At 42.3% G+C, this 26741-nt stretch overlaps 1 protein-coding gene across 11 annotated transcripts in view; it reads left to right on the top strand.

Moving 5' to 3' along the window:
* The window catches only part of LOC105381867 (histone deacetylase 5), a 68620-nt gene that overhangs the window by 2956 nt on the left and 38923 nt on the right, over positions 1-26741 (top strand). For 5 of the 11 annotated variants that reach the window (XM_048622779.1, XM_048622778.1, XM_048622776.1 and 2 more), the window contains exon 1: positions 4134-4242. The exons of 3 other annotated variants lie outside the window; for them this stretch is intronic. In XM_048622779.1, coding sequence (XP_048478736.1) covers positions 4182-4242 — 61 coding nt within the window. In that variant the 5' untranslated portion in view covers positions 4134-4181. Of the gene's footprint in view, positions 1-4130; positions 4243-8123; positions 8356-26741 lie in introns of those variants that run through there. 3 more of the 11 variants (XM_048622781.1, XM_048622771.1, XM_048622777.1) reach the window with 3 other exon arrangements.

Below are 26741 nucleotides of genomic sequence, written 5' to 3'. Positions count from 1 at the left end.
CTTACAGAATATGCTGTAATTGTTAGTAATAATATTAATGGATGCACGATATAATTTTTATTGGAACCACTGTGTCAACCCTACATTCTATGAACAGACACGATACTCGCATACTATGATACTATCTAACAACCAAACTCCCGGACACATTTCCTTACACAATAGGCTTTTAGTAGGTCAATTTACAACGCAGATTATGTTATGATGACGATATATATCTATCTAGTACCTACCTACTTACTTAAACTACGACGAATGCGTGTCTGTTAAAGTGAGTGCGTCACGCGAACATCGCATCGCAGTGTGCGTCCGCCCTAATGCCCCGAGTGTTGTAAAAGAGAACGGTAGTTTGATAGATCGTAGTTAATCCATCTGAGAGAGTTTATGATCTCTCGTGAGCTGTCTCCCTTGGTTTATAATGGTTTTTTAGTGAATCTACAATTTCACTTTGACTCGGCCACTTGCTAAGTAGTTTTATTGATTTCTAAAGAATCTGTAATGAAACTTTGAGTCGACCTGAGTAGTTAATTTCTAAGCAAATGGAAGCAGATTTCTAGCAAAATTGTCAAAGGTTAGTTGCAGACTCCATAACATATGGATTGGCACGTATTGTTCCGATACAGTGTGGGGCCACGCAAAATGTGTCGAAAAACAAACAGACAGGCCGTGTTGTGACTCCCGTTGTTTGGATACAGAAGGTCAAGGCCTGGCGGGGCGGGGCGGGGGCGCGGGCGGCGGGGGGCGGGGCCTCCGCGGCGGACAGAAATAGCCCGAGCGACGCCCTGTTTGTCAACACACGCCTACGCACCGGGCGGCCCCGCGCCCCCCGCCCCGCGCCCCGGGACCCCAGACGTCTTCCAAGAACAGGGGTCTGTTTGTTCTCGAACACTCCCCGCTTCGATTTACAGAGAAATTCCAGTTTCGGGAATTCGCTTCGGAAGGTTCTAGCTACAGTATCTAGGCTTTTGTTTTATGTATTTAGTTGGTACCTACTTTTAATGGTTTCCTCCATCATTATGTTCCACCATTATATGGGGCATGTTCTCTAATGTACCCGTCGAAGCCTAGGTACCTACCTCAATTTTTCGAAGATCGGCCGTCGGGAGGCCCGAAGGGCTTCCCATGCTACGTTGGGTTCTTGTGGTCCATACTCGTACCAGAGTTATTATTGGTAGTCTACACCAGCTTTGGTGTTTGTCACCAATACACTAAAAAGAAGTATTGATACTACCTTAGTCTATAATGATGTTCGCGAAGCAAAAGGTTCGAATGAAACTCGTACGGCCATTTTTGAGAAGCGTTTGCAAGCTAATGGACTATAGGGAGTATCCCGAGTATCCACATCACAGCTACTGTATACACACAGATCTTCATTTCGCAATACACAGTACATATATATATCGATTAATGAATTTGTGTGTAGAAATACTAAAGGAGGCAAAGGAACTGAGGTCTTTCCATACACGTCCAGCGCACTCTGGGTAGTCAGGTCAGCGACTAACTAGTAAAATGACTGTCTAATCGTTTCACCATGGTGATGGACCCTAGTCCAGCGCTGGCGCTTGTCATTGTCACCGACACGCTAAAAGCTACTGGGTATTGGTTCTTAAGTGATCATGACGGCTCTTGAATTTGTAGAACTAAAAAATGAAATGTGTAGAACCCTCTAAAACACACAACAACAAGGGTTCGTCGGAAAATCTGAAGTTTATCAAAGTTTACAAAAAACTCGTCTCCTGGTTTTGCCGTTAAAATAAAATATCACATTTTCCTTTGTAATTGTGTAAAACTAATTAACAAAGTCTTAGAGAAACATCTCACAATATTTTTTCCCCTAAAAGGAGTGGAATTTTCCTTCCATATTCGCGGAAGTCCTGCCTGCTTGCTAATTGGGCTGCTTCCTACTACCAGCCCGTGATCCGGGATCATCCTCAACTAAACATTTTACCGTTGCCATTAAAATCCTAGCCTCGGAATCTTCCACTGTTGCTAATTCTGGCTTCAACTATCTCCTTACTCGTAATTGCTTTGACCTTAGATAATAATTAATCAGCGATCGGATGATCCGCCTGTAACCGCTATCTGCTAGACCCTGTGACCTTTCAGTGGTGAAGTCTGGAGTGATCCGGTTGGAGTACCTATGGGTCCTCGGGAGTCACTATATGACGAAAAACTAAGTTTCAGAGCTCTGCTGCGCGAGCCCCGTCTCTATCTAGCTGTAGTAAACGTGCCTCGACAGCTCTCGTCCGTTCGTTTTAAGTCAGTATAGAGTTCCTCCTCGTTAGGCTGTAACCTCTCGTTATGACGATCGTAGATGCGGTGGTGGATTATCAGTCACGTGCTCGCAGCGTGGCGCCACCGTGCCCCCCGCGTGCCCCAGCGTGCCCCCGGGAGCACGCCGGGCCGGCATGGGGGAGGCCTGCTGGGTGCATGTTTGTTTGTTCACCCCGAATGGACGCTATTGTCGTGCGTTTACTGTACTAACTCGGTCGTTACATATTACATAATCGCTAGCTAACATAAGTTCGTAATATACAAACAGCCTCCGCTGCACTGGTAATTCGCTATTTGACATGAATCTATATTTATAAAAGCGAAAGGTCACGTTACTCTGACTCATCACTAAATCTCAGAAACTACAAGTGCTAGGAGTCTGAAATTTTGCATGGGGGTTTAGGACTTAGGCGCTCACTTAATTTTGCGAAATTCAACCGTTTTAATAGTAGAGTTTCCAAATTTTGCATGAGAGTTCCTTTCAGGACTTTGCTCAGTAAGACGGAATTTTTCGAAATTCAACCCCTAAGGGAGTAAAAGGGGGTGTCAAAGTTTGTATTGTTATAATTATAATAATTTAATGTTAAAGATGGCTTTCTTTAACTTTAAGATCTAGAATCTGATTGTGCATTTTTACTCCTGAATTCACCATAACATTTAAGACACGGACCATGGTGATGCTGGTTAAGGACAGATCTTCGTATGTCTTGAAGTTTCAGACTTCGGCTTGCCCATTGACCACCAGACTACCTACGGGTTTTTACATGTTTACAGGATGTAGAGTCATCTATGTTAGAGTAGCTATGGAATAATGCGTTTCGGAGTCTGAATGCAACTTACACATTTCCAATTCATTTTTATTTTAATTAGTAGAGGTAGATAAATGGAACTTAGAATCGTTAGGTTATAATTTTATCACATATGTGCGAGTACATCATTCGTAGTTTAAATTGCGTAATTGCATTGACCTATTTATAAGTGAAAGTTGTGTTAACATAGTTTCTTCGTTAACGTTTCAATGGCTTTATTAAAAGGTTAATCTAATAGCATTGCCCCTAGACACGCGGCCGTGATGGTTATTATTTTATATTTGTCGTTTTTAAATGCAGTTATTTGTTGTGTGTTTTCCCAACTGAGCACTTCATTAATTTAAACAGAACTTAAGTATGGCATGCAGCGCTGTGATTGAGTAGTATGATTTACCTACTCAAATCAGAAACTGCACTTTAGACGACATTCTGGGCAAACTGTATAATTTTATAAATCGAACTAAGCATACCTATTTTATGCAAGATTTCATATTTTGTAATGGAAATAGATAGGGTACTTGATTAGTCTCTTAATAGTTTACAAGCATAACCTGTATGTAACCTGACATGATAAATATTGCGAAACGACTGCTCTACAAATAGAAATGTTAAAGCCTACCATTGCAAACACCCACATAATACTATTAATACGATGCAATTTTTCAAACCGGTTACGTGTATGCGCCTTAACGCTAAAAATAGAAAATACCCTCTTATATAATTATTGGTTGGAGGCTGTGCTACCCCCTCCCCACCCCCCGCCGCGCGGCCAGTCGGGTCCCGACCGCCGAGCGCAGCGCACGTGCCGCCGACTCGCTCCACGCATGCCGTGTGCACATGATTGCTACTAACAGTGTTTGCATAAAAAATATTATTAAAACTATCAAAATGCTGACCGCAAATGTAGGTCGCAGCCGCATGACCTATTTCAGTACCGCCCTGCTGCAGTAAATTAAATTGCCCGTGTTATTTCATATTAATCTCAAATGGCTACCAATAAAGCTGTAGTGTGAATACATTGGACTATGTATATGTATAACGTTGTAAGTGTAAATATGTTAATAAAGTTTGTATAAAGTAATAAATAACAAGTGATAAATGGACTTATCAATAAAAACAGACAAAATGCCACTGAATCCAGCCGCTGTCGCCACCAAAGGTAAATACTTAAATGTTTGTTTTTGTTTAAATCTGACATGACAACTATCGCAAAATCGATTTTCGATCGTCAACTGGCTACTGTGAAACTTAAAATCATTTCTTTGCAACATACTGAAAAACCTTACTCACATACAATTTTAAAATACATATAAATGAAAAAGAAAGCTACTGTTCAAATAACTGTTATTAAGAAACGACGTAGTCGCTGACGGCGGCGGCGGCGGCACGACAAATCACAAAAATCACAAATAATAGGCTCGGTCGGTGCGTTAGTCACGGTGAAATGGACGAGCTAGTCCATAACCACCACAAGAATACAAGGTCAACACTTAATACCTACTTTCATAATAATTTTACAGAAAACTGTATAAATTTACCATCTAGGTAAATCGTATCTTTTCCCATGTAGGTATCCATTTAGGAAAGGATTAGGTCTCTGTCCGTACCGTTCTTTGTATTACTTTAGATCAAAACAAGGAAGTACCCTTGTTTAAGCCATTGCTACCATATATTTCTCAAACAGGGAAGTTTTCAGAACTTGCACATTACTTTGGAAAATATTCTCAAGATAAAGTTTCTTCTTCATAAAATATACCAGCAGACTCAAGACTCCTTTCATTCCAGGAAAAAATGCTTTCGCTCTAAAGACATCGCTCCCTTCACATAAACTCCCATATTAGGACTCTCTCATTACATTTCATAGAATTATAATCATCATAGATGATATTCATTTATGTTGTATGGAGGTAGAGTAATACCACTGTCGAATAAACAAGATTTTAATGTTTAAGAAAAGGTTTGTTAATTGAACCCTAGTGCCTGCCTGCCACTCCGAAATGAGCAAGAATTTTCTTGCTCTCTTTAACTCGTTGCCGTAGTTGGTCAAAAGGATTACGTACGGAGTCCGTTTTGCTCGCAGTGGGAGGTGAGCATAAATACTACCAAACCATGGTATCATCCATGCCATCAATAAAACTTGTATACTAGTAACTAATATTAAAACTGTGACCAAACCAAAGTGACATGATTAAACAGATGAACAGACTGAAAATACGTAAAAACACTAAATAAACAGCTGACTCATCTGGTCATAACATAACTTCTTACTACGGAGTCACTTCGATCTACAGCAAACTAGGCAGTGAGTCACGGAAGAAGTCAAATTTATAACGAGTTGGCAAGTTCAATCCAGCAGGTTAGTGAAGGACTATATTTAACTGGTGACAAAGAGAGAGTGACTATTTGGCGCCACCGCCGGGGCCTGGATCAGGGGCGCTCTCCAGATCGCTTACTCACAGATCACGGATATAGGAACGTGTTCCAATTCATCCAATAAGAGATTTGCTGCTATTGGGACGAATTGCTTAATAGTATTAAAAATGTTGATGTTGTCTTTAAAATAATGTTGCGAGATCGATGCTGCTTCGCTATTTCTGCTGGACGTCAATTAATGTGTAAAGCTAACAGATCTGGAGTCAAGATCGTAAACGGCCGAATAGACCAAGTAAACGCGGTAGTGGTGGTCCACGGTAGTGTCATTATGATAACGTAAAACAAGCAGCAGTAGATATGAGACAATCTATTGATATTAGTTACTGATCACACCATCAGAAAAAATAGCTTGAACATATTGTAAATAACACACGCGATTGTAGGACTCCTAAGAATTCCTCATTTTCACACCAACATATTATTTCCAAGAGTAATCTAGGGCACAGATTCGAATCAGATGTTCAGGTCACATAATACAGTTAGTAAATATGAAGTTGTCACAGCATGAGTCAGCATCTGTTCTGGGAAATCCCGGTTTTGTTAGAGCCAATGTCTTGGCCGCGGCCGTGCGTCAAACCCGCAAATATAGACGCCTCCAGTTTGTAAACAGTCGCGCTTCCTCGCTCTGAGCCCGACTCCCGCCGCACTCTCCGTTGCGCAATCGTACTATCATTTTCCGGTGGCTATCAGGTTCAATAATTTGATCAGTGAATCGGGGAAAAGTGTGCGTGTTTATTTTAAGATTAAAGCCTGTTACAAAGATTTAAGTTCTTGATTTTAAATAATGTAATTTACCAATGAAAATGATTTTGCTTCTTTTAAAAACTACAATTTTAATTATTCAATAGATTTTATTATAGTTATCACTTAAACATTCATCAGACGTAAGATTTAAGGTTTCTGTTTGATAAAAGGGAACCTTAAATCAGCCACAATTTAAATTTGCAATTAACTACTACTATGTCGCTCTAATCTCTTTACCCTCTGTGACATTAATTTAATAATTGTAAAACGTAATCCTGCGATATTGATTAATTGCGAGAAATCCTTCACTGACAAGATATCCTTATCTTTGTAAGCTAAATCCCAAAATGTGTTATATGCGAATGCGACCAAAGGGCAATTTCGCTCTATTACTCATACAAACTAAAGCTTGTTAGTAGCTGAAAAACTGCAAGTACAAATAACCTTGTCAATATGTTTTGGATTTTCAACTTAGCCTAACCACTACTTACCAGCCTTCGTTTCTGGTGAAGCCGATTTCTCAGTATCAATTTCAGCGGTGGGTATGATTGCCGTGTAACCTTTGCTTGAACCCTGAACTTCCTTCCGTTCCGCAGTGGATCACGCGAACACCCTCCTTCCACGCAAGTCGTCTCGATCACACGCCGCGTCATCGGCCCTTCGGCAAGCATCGGTGACGTCACCGCTGCGACCTTTCGACTGCCGAATATTGTTCCTAGAACGCGGTTGACCTTTGCTTCTGTCGTGTTTGGGGTTTTGTTTGTGCGTGCCAGTTTGACTTCTTTAGTTTTGATTAATGCTTTTTTGTTCGATTCAATTTATTGTGTAGTTTTAATAATTTGATTTTGTATAGTCGTTATTAGTTTGTTTAAATCGTTTGATTTTATAGTTATCTATTCGGTAATGGCTTGTGTTTCAATGAAAAAAGAATTTAATTGCGAAGTACCAAGTTCTAATACTACGTAAATACTTGAATGTAAGTAAGGCTGATCATAATTTTGTGATGACTTATTATTAATCGGGTTCTTATTTAACTCATTTGTAATGTGTTCATAAACGCTTTTTGAAAAGTAAGAAAATACTTTCGTGAAAAAGTTACTTGGCAAATATTGAACAATGTTTAACTTTGAAAACATAGGTATCTTCGGTTGTTTAAATGCAAATTAGAGAAGATGACTTTGAGTTTAACCGTGTACATGTCTTAAATATGAGTGAAAAATGAAGATGTTAAAATTTACCATAACAATTCTATGATGTGTATCAGTCATTAGACTCATTAGAGATGCAACGAATGTTCGATATAGTGGCAAAATTATTATTCGTTGCATCTCTAGATGATGTTATACAATACAAGCACGTAGTGGTTGTAGTTACACCAGAGCCTCCAGCGTCCGTGAGCGCCGTCACGTCCAGTCTAGATCTAGTCGGCAGGTGAGGCGATGACTGCTTAGACATCTATTAATAGATGCTTGACTTACACACAGTTCAATGTCATGTTGATGCTTCTTGTTAGAAACTCTACACTGTTGTTGGACAATCGCTGCATGGAGCAGGATGGCTGTATGCAATACGCGATACTTCCTCCGTATTTTCTCGAATAATGCATAATTTTGAATAATGTGCACGAAATCGTTTGCTCGTCAGTTTGACCACAGCGTTTTCCATCGTTTCTGGGAATATTTTTTGCGTCTCTGGACGTGCGTCGCGGTTGTCAGCATGCCATGCTAATGCGCGACCACTGCCAGCTCTGTTTTGTTCAATTTAGCTGAAACTTCGCGTGCGTCATCGTCCATTGAGCAGCGGGCTGCAGCAGCGCGGCTGCCCGCGCCCCGCGCCGCGCCGCCCCGCTCCGCCGCCCGCACGCCGCCGCCGCCAGTCCGTGCTCGCGCTCCGCTCACTGCTGACGTGCGTCTGAGCGCCGCTCAGTGACTTGTGCTTGTGCCGCTGTAAGATGCTCTCGGTGTTCCCTGTGGATCGTGTTGTGTCGATATAAGGTATAAGCCAGTGTCTAAAGTGGATTCCAGTGGACTGTACCAGCCGGTGGGGCCTGCCGCGGCGCGCGAGCGCTCCCAGGCCATGTATGTCATTAATTTAGGTGAGTCCGCGACCTTTTGTGAGCAGCTATGTATAAGCACAGTTACTGTTGGATTATACCGATTGTAAGAGGAGTGTGCCGGTGTGGTCTGGCGCGAAGGACCACTCGCCGGTCAAGCTGCAGCACTGGACCTGCGCCTGCGCCGCGACCAGCAACAACGTATCTGTCAAACGAGAGGGAGCTACAGTTTCTTTATCGATACATTCTCGATTTATTGGATTCTACTTTCTCTCGGGTTGGATCTAAGCTCGGTGGCGACAAACTGGGTTAGCGACTCGATATCCTTCTTCGCGTATAAGTCCTGCGACATACAGTAATGGCTCAATGATCGTTTGACTCGTTTACATAAACACGCTAGCTCGTTTCCATTAAAATTTGTGTCTTACTTATATTCATAGCGCACTCAAGTTTGTCTGTGTTGGTATGTTTATTGCTGTGCACATACTCTCGGTTTGTATGTGTGGGTGTGTTTGCGTTATCGGCGCTTCTATTTTTATCCTTTATATCAGTGTTAGTGAGTGTTACTTGTACATATGCGCACACAAGTAGCGAGATTATCCATGTGTGCGTGCGTATCCGTGTTCATGCTGTTATCATTATCAACAGTTTTATATTTAGAGTCTGCTATAGAGGAGTGCCACCCAGTTGGCATCTTGTTGAGATATTAAGTTTCTGATCATTTCAATTAAGTTTTTTAGGTCTTGTTGGGCGAGCCCCATCACTGGTTTCAAGTAACATTTTAGATTGGATTCATTATTAGCACTGCGGATCTCATTTCTCAACTACCTATGTGCTCACACCTACACAAAGTAGATCATTTTGTTTTTCTTGATGTGAAGCTGTTTTTCAACTTTGGTGTAATTTATTTTGATATTTAAGACGGTCAACTCTGTTGAACAAGTTCAAGGTGAACGATATGTTTATATATTTTCTCTTATATTATAAAAGCTACTTCTACATTCTCGCGATCTTCTATTTTTGTACATCATAATCCGAATACGATTCTGATGGCGGAAACAGGTGGACGTAGTGGCACGTTCATTTGTTTCTTTAAACATCAGCAATTGCTTTACACTGTGCAAGTACCCATGTGAGCCTGTCGGCAGCCTCCGGCCGGGGTCAACACCCCTGCTGGCAGCGCAGCGCCGGCGCGTCTGCTCCTCTCCGGAACCTGTTCCACGTAACGGAACCCTGGAACCGTGTCACCCCGCGCATGCGCAAAAACTGGGAGAATGCCGTCCTCACTGACCACCGGCTGCCACATGTCCTGCTTCAGTGAAAGTTGGACTAGTTTCTGTATCTGTTGCTATTGCTGCTAATTTGTTTGTATCATTCAAGCAAACGTTGCATTCGTTGTTGATAATTTTATCAGTGTTTGGCAAATATTTTGATTTGATTAGTTCATCGTGTTACGTAGGAACTGTAAACTTTCCTCAATTGATGAAAGTGCAGTGTCCTGATTTCTTCCACGCTACGCGGAATTGCGTGTGACGCGCGCTTTCCGAAATAACCGCCGTCTAGACGCGGCGACAATATGCTCGCTTCTTTTAAACATTGACGATTTATTTATTTTTCTTTTATTGTGGTGCAACCTTGACAGTCGCGGAAGCCGACTCGCCTAGCGCTGATCTTCAATCTGGTTGAATAGCATTGTTGAGATGAGCGCTGCCGTCTCATGCACTATAAACATGTTATATGTTACTTACTTACAATCGCTCCTCTGCTTGTCGATTCTCTCTTTAGCCTAAGAGGTGATTAGATTTCAATTGTTTTCGGTATTATAGTGTCATACTGAGTTACTTTGTTAAAGTCATATTCCTTGAAACACGCACCGATATGTTTATGGGTTCATCGACTTCATCGCCTGATCATATGACGTCAAAGGATCCGCGATGCAACCGCATTCTATGAATCAATCAATTTGAAAACAGCTATCTCTATTATGTTTTAAGCTGTAATCGCATTGCCATAAAGCCTACTTTAGGGAACCTACGTAGGTATTGTGTAAATACAGGTTCCTCAATAATGGATTCGTAGTGGCGCGTGTGGTCATCGGGATGTCTTTTACTCGTTTTCCTGTTGTCTTGATGACATATTCGTCACCAAAATATTCCCATATGCGCGATGAACTTTGGCTTTTACTTTATTGTTTTGATAAGGGCCAGTACAACAACAAACAAATGTGGCACAAACAATAATCTGCTTCTGGAAAAGTTTGTTGCGCAAACTAGCACCTACTATGGTATGAATAATATTTAGTTTATGGTTTTCTAAAGCAGCAGCTATCTGTAAATTTACGTTGCCTATAGATAGGTACTCTATTTATAAGCAGTCAGGCCAGAATGCCTATGTTAGTCAGGGAATCTAAAGCAAGTTGTTCTAGCTCCATCTACAAATCCTTGCTCGAAATTCCTAATTCATCTGTCTTTGTTTTTGTTATGTTGATTACAAATTACGGTCCTAATATCCCATCATGTCTCTGCGCTATCTATTTCAAGCGCTGATAAACCAGTGGGTCATCGATCACCTCATATGTTATTTTAAATACTATTAGACATGATTGCATTTGAGAACCTTGAGTACATAATATTGCGTAAGGGGCATTGGCAGACATGCGGTCTAGCTGTGTCATTGGGGATTAACTGAGTCAGACGTGAAAGGTTTGTAGTTATAGGCTTGTTGTTTAACTGGCACATTAGTATTATTATACTAGCTAGAAGTATCTCATTTGGAACAAGTAAACATATAACCTATAATATAAAATAATGTTTCCGTTTTTTCGCAATAACCCTAGTATTTTAGCAAAAAAACAAGTAATCATATCGCCCTACGACTTCGACATAATTTATGTACAACAGTTTATACATAACAGTTCATTATATTTTTACTTATCCGTTAATTGTATTATTTATAGAACTATAGTAACTACAGGTTCACCTACATTTAGTAACAAAAAGCCCGGAAAATACTGTTAGCACATCAACCATGAAATGACTTCGAAAGATTAGCTTTTTGTGATGTCTCTGAATTGTGTCCTAGGAAGTGGAAGTCGCTCTTTATAGAATTTAAACTGTTTCAAGGGGAACTGTGTTAGCGGTGTTAACAATTTTGTGTACATAAAAAACTATGTTCACCGTAGGCGCTCACTGTAATCCAACCCCCTTATTCATAGAATCAAAGAACAAATTGTTCTGCCACACAGAGGGACAAAACAGTTCAATAGCAACAGCTATTAATAAGCGGGCAAGAATCCAACCATATTTTGCTGACCAAAACCCAGAAGAAGTCGTAACTGTTCTATTAAATTTTAACAAATAAAAGCTATTGTATTCAAATAAGAAATAAGTTAGGTTGAAGTTCGGCACGTTGAATTTATGTCTTAACTAAAATGTATGGTTCTTTAACCTTTCAAAAATATATTTATATTCACAGTCTTCCGCGAACCTGTAGGTTGTTGATAAATGTTCCTTATCGTTATAATATGCCTATAAACTATTTCTTGCTCTAATTTTATATGTGTTAATATAGTACATTGCTAATATTTTAGCTTTGTTAAAATTTAATTCGTACTGAAGTTTCAGCACTTACATTTCATGTGTATTTCCATGTTCATTTGAATGCATTTTTACTGTTTGAATATGATATTGAGAGAGTTCATTACGTGCACGTATTTCAAAAGTCAGTTCTGCTGTTTAACTTTAAAATTATCCTTATATCATAATTGTTGGGTTCAGTTGTTCCCTTCTTTTCTTGATTATACACATGTGTAGGTATACTCTGGGGCAAAATCGTAATTATTGTGCAAGAAATATGCTTTGAAAGAGAAACTTTATTTAAAAGTTACAGCGACAGAAATACTTTTCCCAATATTTGTTTCAAGTTTGGCCACGTGGATGCGGCGATAAGGGGCTTCCGTCGGACGGTATCCGAAGTTTTACAAACAATTCTGTATTCCGGGTGTTTCATTTTCATTTCTTCGGGTCCGGGTGTGAACTTTCTCTTTCTGGATGTTTATCTGAAATACTTATTGCGTAACATGTCGTATGAAAATTATTAATATATATTATAGGTACATTGGTACATATTTACCTGTAGGTATCAATGTAATGAAGTCGAAGCGAAGCTCGCGGACCAACGCTAGATGGATTACGTATAAGTAAATAAGAAGTACATAATATTTTTTATAACATAGTATTTTATCAACAAATTATTTTAATGCGTTGCTGCTGCAATGGATACAGTCGGATTCATCATTTATTAACATTATCACAATGTATTGCATTGATTTGCAAATAACAGTTGTATTGTTAGTGTAATTATTCTGATAAGTTATATTCCATTGTGGTATTTTTTTCATCGCAATCGGCTCTGTTTACATAAAAGATTGTCTTTAAATAAATGGTGTCTATGAATAGTTGGTTATTCAAATAAGCACATAGATGCTCTACAACTTTCAAATGTCTCCAACTACGCTAGCTATATACTATATACCTAAAGTGTATTTTTCGTCTTACGAAACCACATCTACAATAATAATATTGGCACTAATAAGTGTCAATTGGACTGGCTATTAATTTTATCTCGAACTAAATTTAGCCACAGGTATATGAAGCATACAACTGCGGCCAATCAAATGATTTCCAGTCTTAATTATAATAGCCATAAGATTTATTGTCGCACGGCTGTCAGGAAGTTTTATAACCACGATCAGACGGTTTTTATATTTCATTTAAAAATAAATCTTTCGTCGGCGCCAAGACTAGCAGTGTTGAATAGAAAATGATCAGAAATTGATTAGTCAGTGCAATGTCTATTCCTCAGATTATACATACATAAATATGGTTTAAAACATCAGGCGGTCACTGCTTGCCTCACCTTTTTCCTGTCCCATTCTTTAATATTCGGTTAGGAAAATTAGTAGTCATTTATTTATTTATTTTAAATAAGGATCACCAGCAGTTAGCACAACAGACATACTAACAGAACTTATAAAATTATAACTTATAAAGATTTGATAGGGCAAGCTATCAAAACTATCGCACATTTTGTATATCAAATTTATCACAAAAATACCTTACAAAAGCTCTTGAAAAAGTAGAAAATTTCGTGTAAACGCCGGGAATAACGAACGACAACGAGTGCTATCGCGGCGCCTAAACTATCTGAACAGATAAATTATTGTTTTATCTATATTTTGAAATGTTTTGTGTCACACGTGTTTCATTATCTGTATTTCTATGTAAGTATAAATAAATAGTTAAAGAAATATAATATTTGTCAAAAAAGGGTATGAATAAAACTTTGAATTAGTATAATACGTCATTTTTGTAAATCTGATTCTGAGAGAGGTCCACATTTGTATAATTTCCGTGTACATATCGCATCCGCTGCAGACCCCGCGCGCCGCCGCCGCCGCGGTGTTTTCAATGTTTTCATTCTTTACAGAGTTTTCATTTCCATGTCTACAATTCAGTAGGGTTTTACTGACTTAACTAAATGCAATCATTATTCCTGTCCATTGCATATAATGTGCTCATTACGATGCATGTCTATTTATAAATTGGTAGGTGTTGTACATTTATTTTGTATAATTTGTCCATTATGAGGTATAGTTACGTGGCCGGTGTTGTGTGCAGACTAGTGACAATGCCGGGCCACGTCGCTGTGGAATATTCCGCACATTTGCACAGCTGCGTCGTCGATTGTGTTCAATTCGGTGTGTTCCAGTGGTTCTGTGTTTTGGCAGCGAGATCGCGGCTATTTTCGCGCCGAGTTTACTTTTAGCTGACGCGAACTTCTATTTTGAATGTTTATTCCGAAGATGATGGACAACGACGCTGTATCGTGTTGTTTTGTTTTGTTCCTCCAATGTATTTCAATTCTGTAGCGTTATTGGTTAGGAAAAACAACAATATTCTCGCTGTTTCTATCGAATACGTAATCGGTTGTATAATTAGAGTTGGTACAGGTGCTTTTTTATTTGTTTTGGCCAGTCTCTGGTCTCATGTAGTGGTTCTGCTACTGTGTGAGGTACATATCGAGCATAGCATTAGAGTAATAAAAAGCCAAAGGATGTTGGGTTTATATGTATTTTGTATTCATCTGTAGGAGAAGGAGGTTTACCGATATCTTTCTGCATCCATTGAGAATGTACAATCAGACATGAATGTTTCCTCTGAATGAAGTGGCACATAGTTATGTCATAAATAAGTGATGATCTCGAAAATCTCAGCAAGTTGGTCACAGAACATTAGCTCCGTCATGTTAACAGCCGAGAATTTATGTCGTAACAATGATCTTGTCAAATTATACCTGATTCATTATCTGTTGGGACTTGCCAACCTGTTGTGGCCAATTATCTGTTGGGAAGTGTGGCTCTTGTTACAACGGAGTAGAGTTGCATATCGATGAAAATAAGACATAGATTATAATGAATTAAAATTCAGGTATCAAATATACATATTTAAATCTGGCTCTAGAATATGATCTATCTGATAAGAATATTAGCATAGGTTACAGGTGACATGTAATAGATCGTATTTCTAAATGGTTCTTCCTGTATTGTTCCTACAAAACAACATACCATACCTTTTGCACTCTATAGCGTACCAACGAACTCCTATACTTATAATATGGGCGTTTCGTGCTCTTCAATTTAGGATAATTTTTAGCATCAATCTGGTAACGTCATTCTACATACAACATCCTTTCAATGTACTCATTCAAAAATGGCGATACGGCTTACGACATATCTCGTGAGTACCAATGTACAGTGAAAAACGGATGTCTCGCTTGCGAGTCACCTCAGACTACCCCTTCGGGGATTACAGTCTTGAGCATATTATTATATGCATGTACGTATGTTAATATACTTACACCGAACATCACCAGTGTTTACTGCACTGACCCACAACAGTTCTACCTGCGCATGCGCTTCACCCGCAGCAGCGCGGCCTGCAGCCGGCACGCTGCCAACTGGTGCACCTGACTCACTTCCCCGCGCCGGCAACTGGGTCACATCTATTGTGTGAGTGCCGTTGTCACCTATTAACTCCATTTGCCCTTTAATTGGGTTGGAGAGGCGAAGAAACGCGGTTCCGGAATTAGACATACCTACGTGTGTGTAGTGGTGATGATGATGATTATACGTCTAACTCCACGAGGAGCATAGGGCTTCCACAGTTCTTCTCCAGAAGTTCCTATCCTGGGCTCTTTCCATAGGTACTTGTGAAATGGATTAAAATATAACTGACTAATTTTGGAACTTCGAGCATTATGATGGAGTGAAAATCCAAAGAGCCTGTCTAGGAATCTGATGGTGCCTTGTACTTTGTACTGTTACTGTCACACACCCCTCTAGTTTATTTACTTCTGGTTGACCCAGAGAGACCATCTAGTGACGCTCTCTGAAGCTTTTGACTTGGTCAGTTGGTATCTGACCATGTCAAAATATTGACATATCATCGACCTCGGAGTACCTACATAGCCAAAGTGACAAACGTACACTTCCGAACAATGAAACAGTTCCAGTGACATGGCAACTTACCTAGTACTGAGACCTAGTAAGTTGTATTTTTTCATCGCTCGCGACTCTCGCAAGTGAGCAGTGTCACGTAGGTTCTAACGTTCAGAACAATCTGAATAACAAATTTATTTGCCGTGTCTTAACGATGTTGATTTAAAATTGATTCATCCGTTGAAGATTCAGACGGAATTCGTCATATTTGAATCCTCTATACTTGGTTGGGTTATCGCGAAAAACATTTAGGTATGTGGTGGGTAATTTATAACTTTGTAGAACCGGTTTGAAGCCAATGTGGCACTGAAGGTCAGCCACCGGGTAACTGGTTGAATACCTACGTTATTTACATAATATTCTAAATTTAGTCGCTTTAGCTGTCGCTGTGAATTTTAAATGAAGATAGTTTCTTGGTATTTTTCTTTTGATGGATGTTATGTACTACGTGTGCTTTAAATTTCACTGTGGCGAGTGCGGAGACGGTGATGCAAATTTTCATTATTATTGTTGATGTAATTTTATTGTCATCCAACGTTACCTACCCCCTTAGTAGATACAGAGGATTGCCTTCGTCCCAGATTCTCAGCCAGACCGTATTCGTCAGGTTTCTTTAAAAATACAATATTTATTTATTTAATACTTTATTGCACAAATATAGCATAAGTGTACAAAAGGTGGACTTAATGCTAAAAGCATTTTCTACCAGCCAACCTACAGGAGGTACAAGAAAACAAGTAGAAAGGTGCAAAAAAAAAATTAAACAGGAAAAACTAAATATAGTCACTAATAATGTTTTATAAAATTCAATCAACAGATTATTCGTAAGAACGTACATAATATAGTGATTATACATGGTGGCGAGGCAGCGGGTCGGCAAATGGCAGCAAAAACAACTACGTTTCTATTTTAAAACAATTGACAACATCAATCCTAAATTCCTAAAACAGCAACCTCATGCACGAGACTAAATTCTAGTCAAAGTAAGCAGAACATTTACTTGTTTTACCAAATACAACGCATTTGGTTTTTAAATGAAAAACCTATCTAGGCATACTCCGTGCCCGCCTAAATTGTAAAGCAGTTGGGACGAAGTTCGATATTTAAATTTGTAATACTGCATGGCCGGAAGCTTATCGTAGGTCGTAGATTTCCGGTCGGTTCGCCGTTGTTGTTGGGCTAGGTCGTGCGGCTGTCAAATCCTCAGAACAAGCACTCACATCAATAAATGTCGTGTCATCCCGAGACGCAAGCTTGTTTGTGTTGGATTTAGGATGTGTTGGGGGTGGACTGTATTTGAAAGTCTTCTTCAGTTTTCTTAGTTGTTTATTGTTCCGCTTCTGTTTTCTGAATGACAATTTGCGTACCAAAATGACCCTACTTAAGTACTTAGAATTAGTCACGCAACCGATAGCTGACTAGGTGAGATACCTAACTCAACCAATAATATCAAAGTATTTACAACTTACAAACTATGATTACGAGACTATTCTATGATACATGTTATTCCTAAACTAGACTTATTCTATTGTTCTTAGCCTAGGTATTTCGTCGTGAACATTCTCCCGCCGTCGCTATCTTGCGATTCTTCTGGCAGCACGACGATCCTCTTCGTTGGTCGACGCAGCACGTGCCCGTTGCTCGTAGTGGTGTCGACGACTCGCACGATGTGGTCCTTCCCTGGGTAGACAGCTGTGACTCGTCCTCGAGGCCAGGTGTTGCGCGGGTTGTTCGAGTCCCTGTTCGAGCTCCCGCCGGTGTTGGAGTAGCGGTAGGTACTCCTGCATCCACGTCTACCACCTGTTGAGCTTGCTCCAGTGCTGTCGTGCTCTCCTGCTGTCGTGCATTCTTCCACGTGTGTCCGAGCGACGCGACGGCGCTGCTCTCCTTTTCGTCGCTGGTCTTGGGTACTGGTTCCTTGTTCTTCGTGGTCCAGTGTTCTTCAGAATGCCGCAGGAACTCGGGCCGGTCGAAGTCGTGCGGCGTGGCTCGAGTTGCGTCATCGGTGACATTTTCGGCTGTAGGTACCCATCCCCACTCGTTTTTCTTCGTAGATTCTTCGATTTCAGCGAACCTGTGAGCGTCGAAGGTCTTGAATATGCGTGGCTCAGCTCGTATCCACGCCAGCACCATCCGTGAGTCGCTCCAGAACACTCTTCTCGTGATGTCTTCATAATCGTGTTCCGATCGAGTTGTGTTCGAGATGCGAGTTTCGAGTACCGCAGCCTGTAGTCCCAGCCGCGGTATTGACGTAGGCTTGATTGGTGCGATTCTGTTCTTCGCCATGGTCAGTGTGACTTTCACGCTGCCGTCTGCTCGTTGCATTCTCCAGTAGGCCGCCGCGGGCGGCGGTTTCGACGGCGGACGGTCCCCTCGTGGCACCTCAGCCGGCGTCTTATGAGAGTGAAGACGAAAGTCGACATTGTCTTCATATACGTGCCACATGAGGCCGAGTGTCTTCTCTATTTCGCTCCCGCCGATGTCGATCGTAGCTGTCCCGGCGTCTGTGATGAGGTGGCGTAGTACTCGTCGCTCGTTCGATGCCCATCCGCGTAGTTTGAAGCCCGCTTGTCGATTTATCTCGTCGACTGTCTTCGTGACGTGCTGGGCCTCCTCCACCGACGTGAAGCTTTGCAGGTAGTTGTCCATGTAGTGATTCTTCTCAATTGCTCGGACGGCCACGGGATGCGTATCGGCGAAATCTCTGACGTTTCTATTCATGATGAATAGTGCCGTGCACGGTGACGATGATTGGCCGAAGATGACGGACGTCATGCGGTGCTCGTCTGGTGTAGCCTCCCGCCGGTTGCTGCGCCAGAGGAAGCGCAGCGCGTCTCGGTCGAACTCCTTGATGCGTATCTGCATGAACATCTCCTTGATGTCCGCGCTGACTGCGTAGGGGTGCTGCCTGAACCGCATGACCACCCCAGGAAGCAACTGAAGCAGGTCGGGGCCGGTCAGCAGCATGTCGTTCAGGCTGCGTCCATGTGACTTCGCTGCGGCGTCGTGCAGCAGTCTTATCTTATTCTTCTCGGGGTTGCAGACTGCGAAGTGCGGCAGGTACCACGTTCTGTCTTGTGTCGGGAGCGTGGTGGCGGGCTCGGCGTATCCGGACTTCAGCATATTGTCCATGCGCTCTTCGTACTTCTGCTTGAGGTCGGGGTCACGGTCGAGCTTGCGTTCGAGGCTGCAGAGTCGTTTCAGTGCGTCTTCACGGTTGTTAGGTATTTTCTCATTTTCTCGTTTCCATAGCAACCGAGTTTCGAAGCGACCATCGGGCAGCCGGCGACTTTCCTCTTCCAGTTTTCTTGTGGCTTGCTCTTCTGGATCTGTCGTCGGTTTTCTCGCTTCGATGCCCAGGGACTCCAGCTCGAAGTAGTGCTTCATCATTTTCTTCATTGACTCTTCCGCGCTCGTGATGTGCCCGCAGAAGTTGATCGGTTTGCTCTGTGTGGTGCGGCAGCCGTGCAGTACCCAGCCGAGCTGTGTGCGAGATGCCACAGGCTGGTCACGGCGGCCGTCTCGGACTTCCCTCGAGACAATTAAGTCCCAGTTGTCCTGGCCGATGAGTAGTTTCGGCGATGCCTCCTCGTAGGCAAGTTCCTCTCGAATATCGCTCAGGTGGCTGCAGTCGTCGACTTCTTCTCTCTTCACCGTCTGAGTGATGAAGTCGAGCTTCTCGACTGTGCGTACTTCTTCAAGCTTGAATTCTTCATGTGCGTGCTTGCACCGTATGGTGAAGTCGACTTTCTTGCTCTTCGAGTGTCGAACTTCTTTGCCGCTGACTCCTTGCACCCACATCGGATCAGTGGGGCCGTCGAGGCCAAGAGAGTTAGCCACGTCCGCGTCGATCATCGTGATGGTGCTGCCCTCGTCGAACAGTGCGTAGGTATCTATACTGGAGCGAGGGCCAGTAAGTACCACGGGCGCTATTTTCAAGTAAGCGCGGCGGCGCTCGCTCTTGTTCGCTGCGACGGTCGGCTTCTCTGTCGTGGACGCGGTGACCTCTTCGCGTTTGTCTTCTTTCTTGACAGCTTCGTGATGCAGGAGCTTGTGGTGGCTCAGTTTGCAGCCGGAGACACCGCAGGGCTTCGCTTTGCATGTGTAGCGGCGATGTGTGCTACGTAGGCAGCGGAAGCACATCTTGTTCTGCTTCGCTATTTCCCAGCGCTCGTCAGTCGTCTTCTCGGTGAACCTAGTGCATTCAGGTAACTTGTGAGCCTGTTTGCACATAGGGCAGCCGTCCTCTTCTTGCTTGTGCGTGTTCTCGGCGGCGTAGGTACGTTCCGTCGTCTTCTTCGCAGCTTTCTCCCTCGCACTCACGGGTGTAGGTGCGCTGTTGTCGATCTGCTCGAGCGCGGCGTACGGGCCGCACTTGTCCGCTTCGTGGTTCAGGTAGGTAGAGAGCTTCTTCAGGTTCGCTTCTTCACCATGATGCGTGAAGTTGTACTCGTACCATTTGTCACGAAGAATCGGTGTGAGCTTCTCGATTACAGTGCGCTCGGTCTCCGGGTTGTAGAGGAAGTGCGGTTTCTTCAGTGCTTCGATCGTAGCCACGATGTTGGCCAGCTTGCTTGCGAAAATGCACAGGTCACGTGGGCTCTTAGCTAACTTCGGTAGTTTCTTCACTTTGTCGAGCTCGTTGAGTATGAGTGCTTCTGGCCGCCCGAACCGTCGTTCCAAGCCCTGTATAATGACGACAGGGTTCGGATCGCTGATTAGTAAACAGCTGACGGCTTCGAGGGCGGCCCCACGCAGGCTTTTTCTCAGGCGGGCGACGTTTTCTATCTTCGTGAAGTATTTCTCAGTTTCTTGGTAGGCCGCACGAAACGGTAGCCACTCGCTGCTGTTTCCGTTGAACGTAGGTAGATCTTGAATGTACCGTGGCGGATCTCTGTAGCCGCCGCCGCTCAGCACACTTTTCAATAGTGCGGCGAGCTGCGTGACGTCTTCACTCGACGACTTTTCTTGCTGACGTTCGGGAGGCGCGCGCTCTTCATACTGCGGCGCCTCGACGACCCGTGGCGGTTCCGTCGGTATCCACGGGGTGGGAAGGGCCTGTGTCTGGCCCCTCACGGGAGACGAGCCTCTTGCCTGGCCCGCTGTAAGAGCGAGAGCAGGGGGCGGGGGCTTAGAGGATTGCTCCTGCACCCACTGCTCGATGCGCTCACTCTTGTCGACGATGTCTTCGTCTTCCTCGTCGGACGAGTCCTCCGCTTGTATCCGCATGAGCTTCACCTTCGCTAGTTCGGCGGCGGCTTGTGCTTCCTTCTGTTGCGCCTCGGCCAGCCGCTCCCTAGCCTCCAATTCCGCGAGGAATCTCTTGCGGGAGGCTTTGGAGTGATGTGACCGGGGCCGTAAGGTAGCTGGCTGCGATGAGACTTGACGCACCACAGTGACCACGCTCGTTTCTCGAGGTGGCGGCGTCGCAGGGCGCTCTGATCCGGTAGCGCTTGCGTTCGCCGCCGACGTAGTCGTGGCGTATGTCTCAGTCGCACCACTTCCCATAGTTGTCGTGGTGTTGCTCGTACAGACCGTACTTGATTCGGCGGTACTGGACTCTTCCTTCTGGCTACTGTGGCTTCTAGTAACCGGCATGTTCGTTCTTTATTCCCGTTTTCGACTCTTCGATAGACCAATGTTCAGTAGGTCTGCCAATTTCTTTCTTCTTATCCGGCTTCTCGAAGGTTCGATGTCTTCTGATCCGGCTCGAAGGACCAATGTTGGGGGTGGACTGTATTTGAAAGTCTTCTTCAGTTTTCTTAGTTGTTTATTGTTCCGCTTCTGTTTTCTGAATGACAATTTGCGTACCAAAATGACCCTACTTAAGTACTTAGAATTAGTCACGCAACCGATAGCTGACTAGGTGAGATACCTAACTCAACCAATAATATCAAAGTATTTACAACTTACAAACTATGATTACGAGACTATTCTATGATACATGTTATTCCTAAACTAGACTTATTCTATTGTTCTTAGCCTAGGTATTTCGTCGTGAACAGGATGTGTTGTTGCGGTGCCGGTGGTCGGAAATGAACCATGCCAATTTCTACTTTGTACTCCGGCATTTTAACGTTGAAAATTGCGTGAAGCTGCTTATTTTTTCACAAATTCTATGGAGGAATTGTAGTTGAAATGTAATAATTGTGTAAAGTTGTTTGGCGTCGCTGCTCGCTTCAAATTGGAGTGGAATTAGGCCAAGTCTGGAAATTTGTGCCTTTTAGCTAAATTGTTTTTCAGATGTAGCTCTGTTACCGTACTACCGTGTTACATATTTAATGACTTCATGTATGTATATGAACCTAGTTATAAATCGGACATACAGAAAAGTAGTTTAGTTACGACATTATTTAAACAGCAAAATTATAAAAAAAACGCATAGGTGAATAATTAGTCCACTGTAGGATATGAGCCTCGTCTAATTTTAGATGTTTCTTTCCACAATATCTGTACCTAAGAGGTAGACAGTATTCAATAGGTCCATAAAAAACCCCACCTAATGAAACGAATCCAATTTAAAAATATAAATATCTTAAGCTATCTACTAGATCTAGATTATAACTCCTTATTTTCTGTGAGAATTTAATCAATTCCGTAAAAGACTAGTAAATAAGTCAATAACACGACGTTACATCGTTACACATCGGACCTTGTACGTTCTTTAACGTTAAACACAAAGTTCCCTTTACATAACACTTTAATGTATTTAACCACGAACTTACGTTACGTAAACACTCAAAGGTCCAGCGAGTGAATCAGATTACTTCACGGCCGCGGCGGCAAAGGGCTGAAGCGAATCTATTTATAGCCGCTCCATCGGCAATCACCGGAAGTGTTGCGTGGAGGCCACAGAGTACGCATCGCCGGACGGACGTGACGTCACACCACTTATGAACTTACCTTTGACATTTTGAACGATGACAAACTTTTTCTTAATTTAAATTCGGCCGCTTCTAATGCTAACTGCAGAGAATAACACATGTTTTTAATCCAATTATAGGATAGAGCAACGTATTTTCTTATTTAATTTAAGTACAAAATGTCGTCAGGATATTTTTAGTTAAGAAACAAGTTTATGCCATTAGCGGTTCACCTTTTGCTTGTTATTTTGACCTGATTCGGGTTGGGTTACGTACGGTATACACGATTTAATACTTAAACTTAAATAAAACACGTGACTAAAATTATTAAACTCACGAATATAGACAAAGTTATGTGAATTTTTAATTTATTAATTCCACCATTCTAGGAACAATAGGACAGTACCTAATTTGAGCTGGTAAAACCCCTCTTAATATAATAATTATTGCTACATGGAAAATTATGAGAAACCAAATATTTTTCAACTTTTTCAAGTGATTTCAGTCCGTATAGGCGGACTCCGTATTGTATCTCACAGTGAATTTAAAATGCATCCTCAATCTGCTGATATTTAACACATCTCTATCTGAACTACCTATAGTTATTACTCTTAGCGTGTCGGTGACATACAAGAGCCGGACTAGGGTTGGTGGATTAGCCAGTCAGAATAGAGTCAAAGTACATTCGATACAGGGCTCGAATACTCGGGGAGGCTACTTGCCTAGACCCCGTGTAGTTATAGCGGGTATAGATAGATAGCTTCTTCAGCCAATTCCAATTATATTAATACTAAAGCTTTGATTAACGATGTTTACATTGGCGGATCGCGATTGCTCTGTGTAACACTGAACGCTATTTCTGTACTGACCAGTTGTACACCGCGAGCTTCTGCGTCTTATCACCTTCCTACCTGCGACCTGAGATTATTGCGCGTCAACCCTCTTCTATAGAGAATCTTAAGCGTGAAAACATGACTATTGGACACCACTGTTAGAGACCACAGTCTAAAGGGTGTTAGCGAAAATTTGGTTGGGTTGGTGAAGAGGATCTTGTGTGAGGAATCCTTCCAAAACCTATATGCTGATTTCTACAGGCTGATCTAGCAGTATTTAGGGGCCGTCTCCACAGGCTAGGAAACCACTCGGCGATTATATCGACGTGTCGACGACACCTTCTATGAAGTATATACGTGGCACGACGATAGCATCGTCGCAATTTCCTCGCCTGTGGAAGCGGCCCTTCTTTATGTGTATCCTATACGTACCAATAACGCGGCAACAGCGACGACGACGGTCTGAGAATTCAAACATAGAATCTCATCGGGAGTTTTTATTTTTCTTCTATCGGGCGCCTAATTCCGTCCAGCTATTTCTATCCGCCATCCATCTGTCGGTGCAGCTATAAGCTATATCGCGGCGACGGCGCGCGCTATTCCCGGCGGTCTATAACAGGCGAGTATGGACACAGCTGGATATAGACGGCGGTATATATTGTTTTCGCACCTGATTGGACGAGCGCCAGACCCGCGAGGGAATAGGGCTGCTCGAGTTGGTCATTTGGATCTTCTTGTTCTTACCGTTTCGGTGACAAGTACTAGAGCTGTACTAGGGTTTGTCACCGTGCTGAAAGGATTAGCCAGTCATGAGTCTCAGCTTATGTCACTCGAGGAAGACCCTTTCTTGCTTTTGGGATCAGGACACCCATATTCTTGAGCGTTATGTCTAGAGCGGTCTTTCTCATCCCGAGTATTAGAAATTAATTAAAGTTTCTTCTTAGCAGGTGTTTGTGGTATTGTAAATTAATGGATTGGGATACCAATGCAATGGCGTCACAGAACATAGTCTCAGATGACAATCTAGTTTAAAAATGAGTCGATTTTGCGAATAATGAACTTTTTTCAGCCACATCGTAATGCAGACATTTCAGTAAACACAGATGTTCGGTCGCGTCGTGATGAGAATGTCTCCGTCGGCAGTAATTCACGGGGATTATACTGTGTTGTGTGATCATCACTCATACACCGTCCTGAGATCTGACTGCCGCCCAATTAGCGCCCTTGTGACAAGATTCAACACACAGATACACACACACCTACCTGATAGAGTGGCTAATTGAATTACAGGAGTCGTGCCTGCTGTGAAAGAGACTCGAAGCGTGACTCATTATTGGGAGTCACAATAGATCTCTTAGGTCGAGTTGCCCTTTTCAATAGTATATCTATATTGTAGTAAAATCTTTTCCCGTGGATATAGTTTTAGATGGAAGAGAGAGGTCAACCGCTCGCCCTGGGCAAAGACAGTTGAGTGAGATTAAAATTCAATAGTATTCACAACTCTTATAACAACAACACAGCCAGAACCTAAAAGTATTTTCGCAATTAATTTATTATGATAGGAAGCTATTTAGAATTGGCTGTACATTGTTTAGGGCAGCTGGCCAAATATACCACCTTGTGCAGTCGGCGTACGGCTCACAATCGCTTGCGGATTACGGCTAATACGGATAGAGTTATGGCGACAGACCATAGACGAGTAAATCAAGTGATATCAATGTATTTATAGATATCAAAGGAGCGACTAACTCGTGATAATCTATTCAAATATACTTAAGTACGTAATATGCGTTACCGCTTTCGATATTCTGAGTATTCTGACTCTGTTGTTTTCTGCAGAATTTCTACCAGATAACAAACCTAATAAATATAAAAGAAAGCCTGAAGTTATAGAATTGGTAATTAAATTAGCTGTATTTAAATCAGTAGGCACATTCTAATCGGAGAAACATGAATTTTTAATTTATATTTTACAATTATGTACCCAGTCTGCCTAACAAATTATGCGATAGTTGTTATGCGAAATAATTCGGCATACTTATTTATATGTAGATACTACGTATGGTAATTAATATTTATAAGTTTGCCGAAACAAGATCCGGTCGGGCCTAACCGGTTGGGCCGCGGGTGTCTTGAAAATACGTTTTTTTTATAACTTGTACGTCCCTCTCTGGTACTCAAGGTCCTCAAATGAAACTCTATAGATGCGCAGTACCTCCTTCAAATCACAATCATTTGTTTACCTCATCATAACTGTTACAGCTAACGCGCATATACCTACATCTTGAATGTTTACAATATTTATAACGGTTAAGTTAAAGCCTCCTGATTAACTCAAACAGCTCTTAGTGCCAATTTTTCCATAGTGGGTTAGAGCATAACAAGCATGTCAAGAATTTAATAGAGAGATGACGTATAATTGATCAAGCTTTCCCTGGTTACGTTCTAACCGACTATAGAGAAATTGGAGCTTAAGCTTCGTGACCGGACTCACAGTATCTGTCTGTACACCATAAAACAATATACATATAAATCACACTCGTATTATCTTAATCTGATCCCAGTATTAATCAGCGCGAAATCTGTATGTCACACTCACACGTGCGCTACATCGGGCGTTTTGCAATGCGCAAGGTGATGCACTAGAAATAGTAGTTGTGCAACCGTCCCCCCCGTCCCCCGCCCCCGCTGCCCCCGCCGCACCCCCGCGCCCCGCCAAGGTCCTGCATCGGGTTACAGGTGCAACGCTCTGCCAGCACTCGGGAAATCTGACAGTTTCGTCATCACCAGCCCTTTGAAGTGGTCTAGGTCGCCCTATAAATAAGGCAGCTTTCTGGTGTGAGTAATGTGTTCTTGAGCAGTTGTGGTGTTGGGGAAGGTCAGTGTTCGGTGGTGTGGTGAGGTGATATGAGAATTGGTTTCCTGAAAAGAAATACTTAACAAAGTATTTAATAATATGAAATATAGAGGCACAGAAATATACACATAAAAATTAGTTTCTTCCTAAAATCATAGGTATGCGGTCATTCTTCTAACAACAAAACCTAAACCTAAATGACGTGCATTCTATCAAAGTCAACGCTCGATGTCCTAGAATCCGACTACAATTTTGAAAGTTGTAATAATTAAATTCAAATTTCGAACTAACAGACGTCAAAAACCGCACACCAGTTG

This window comes from Plutella xylostella, chromosome 8 (genome assembly GCF_932276165.1).
Source record: "Plutella xylostella chromosome 8, ilPluXylo3.1, whole genome shotgun sequence".
Taxonomy (NCBI): Eukaryota; Metazoa; Arthropoda; class Insecta; order Lepidoptera; family Plutellidae; genus Plutella; species Plutella xylostella.
Note: the sequence above shows the minus strand (reverse complement) of the source record. Positions and strands in the feature narration are given on the sequence as shown.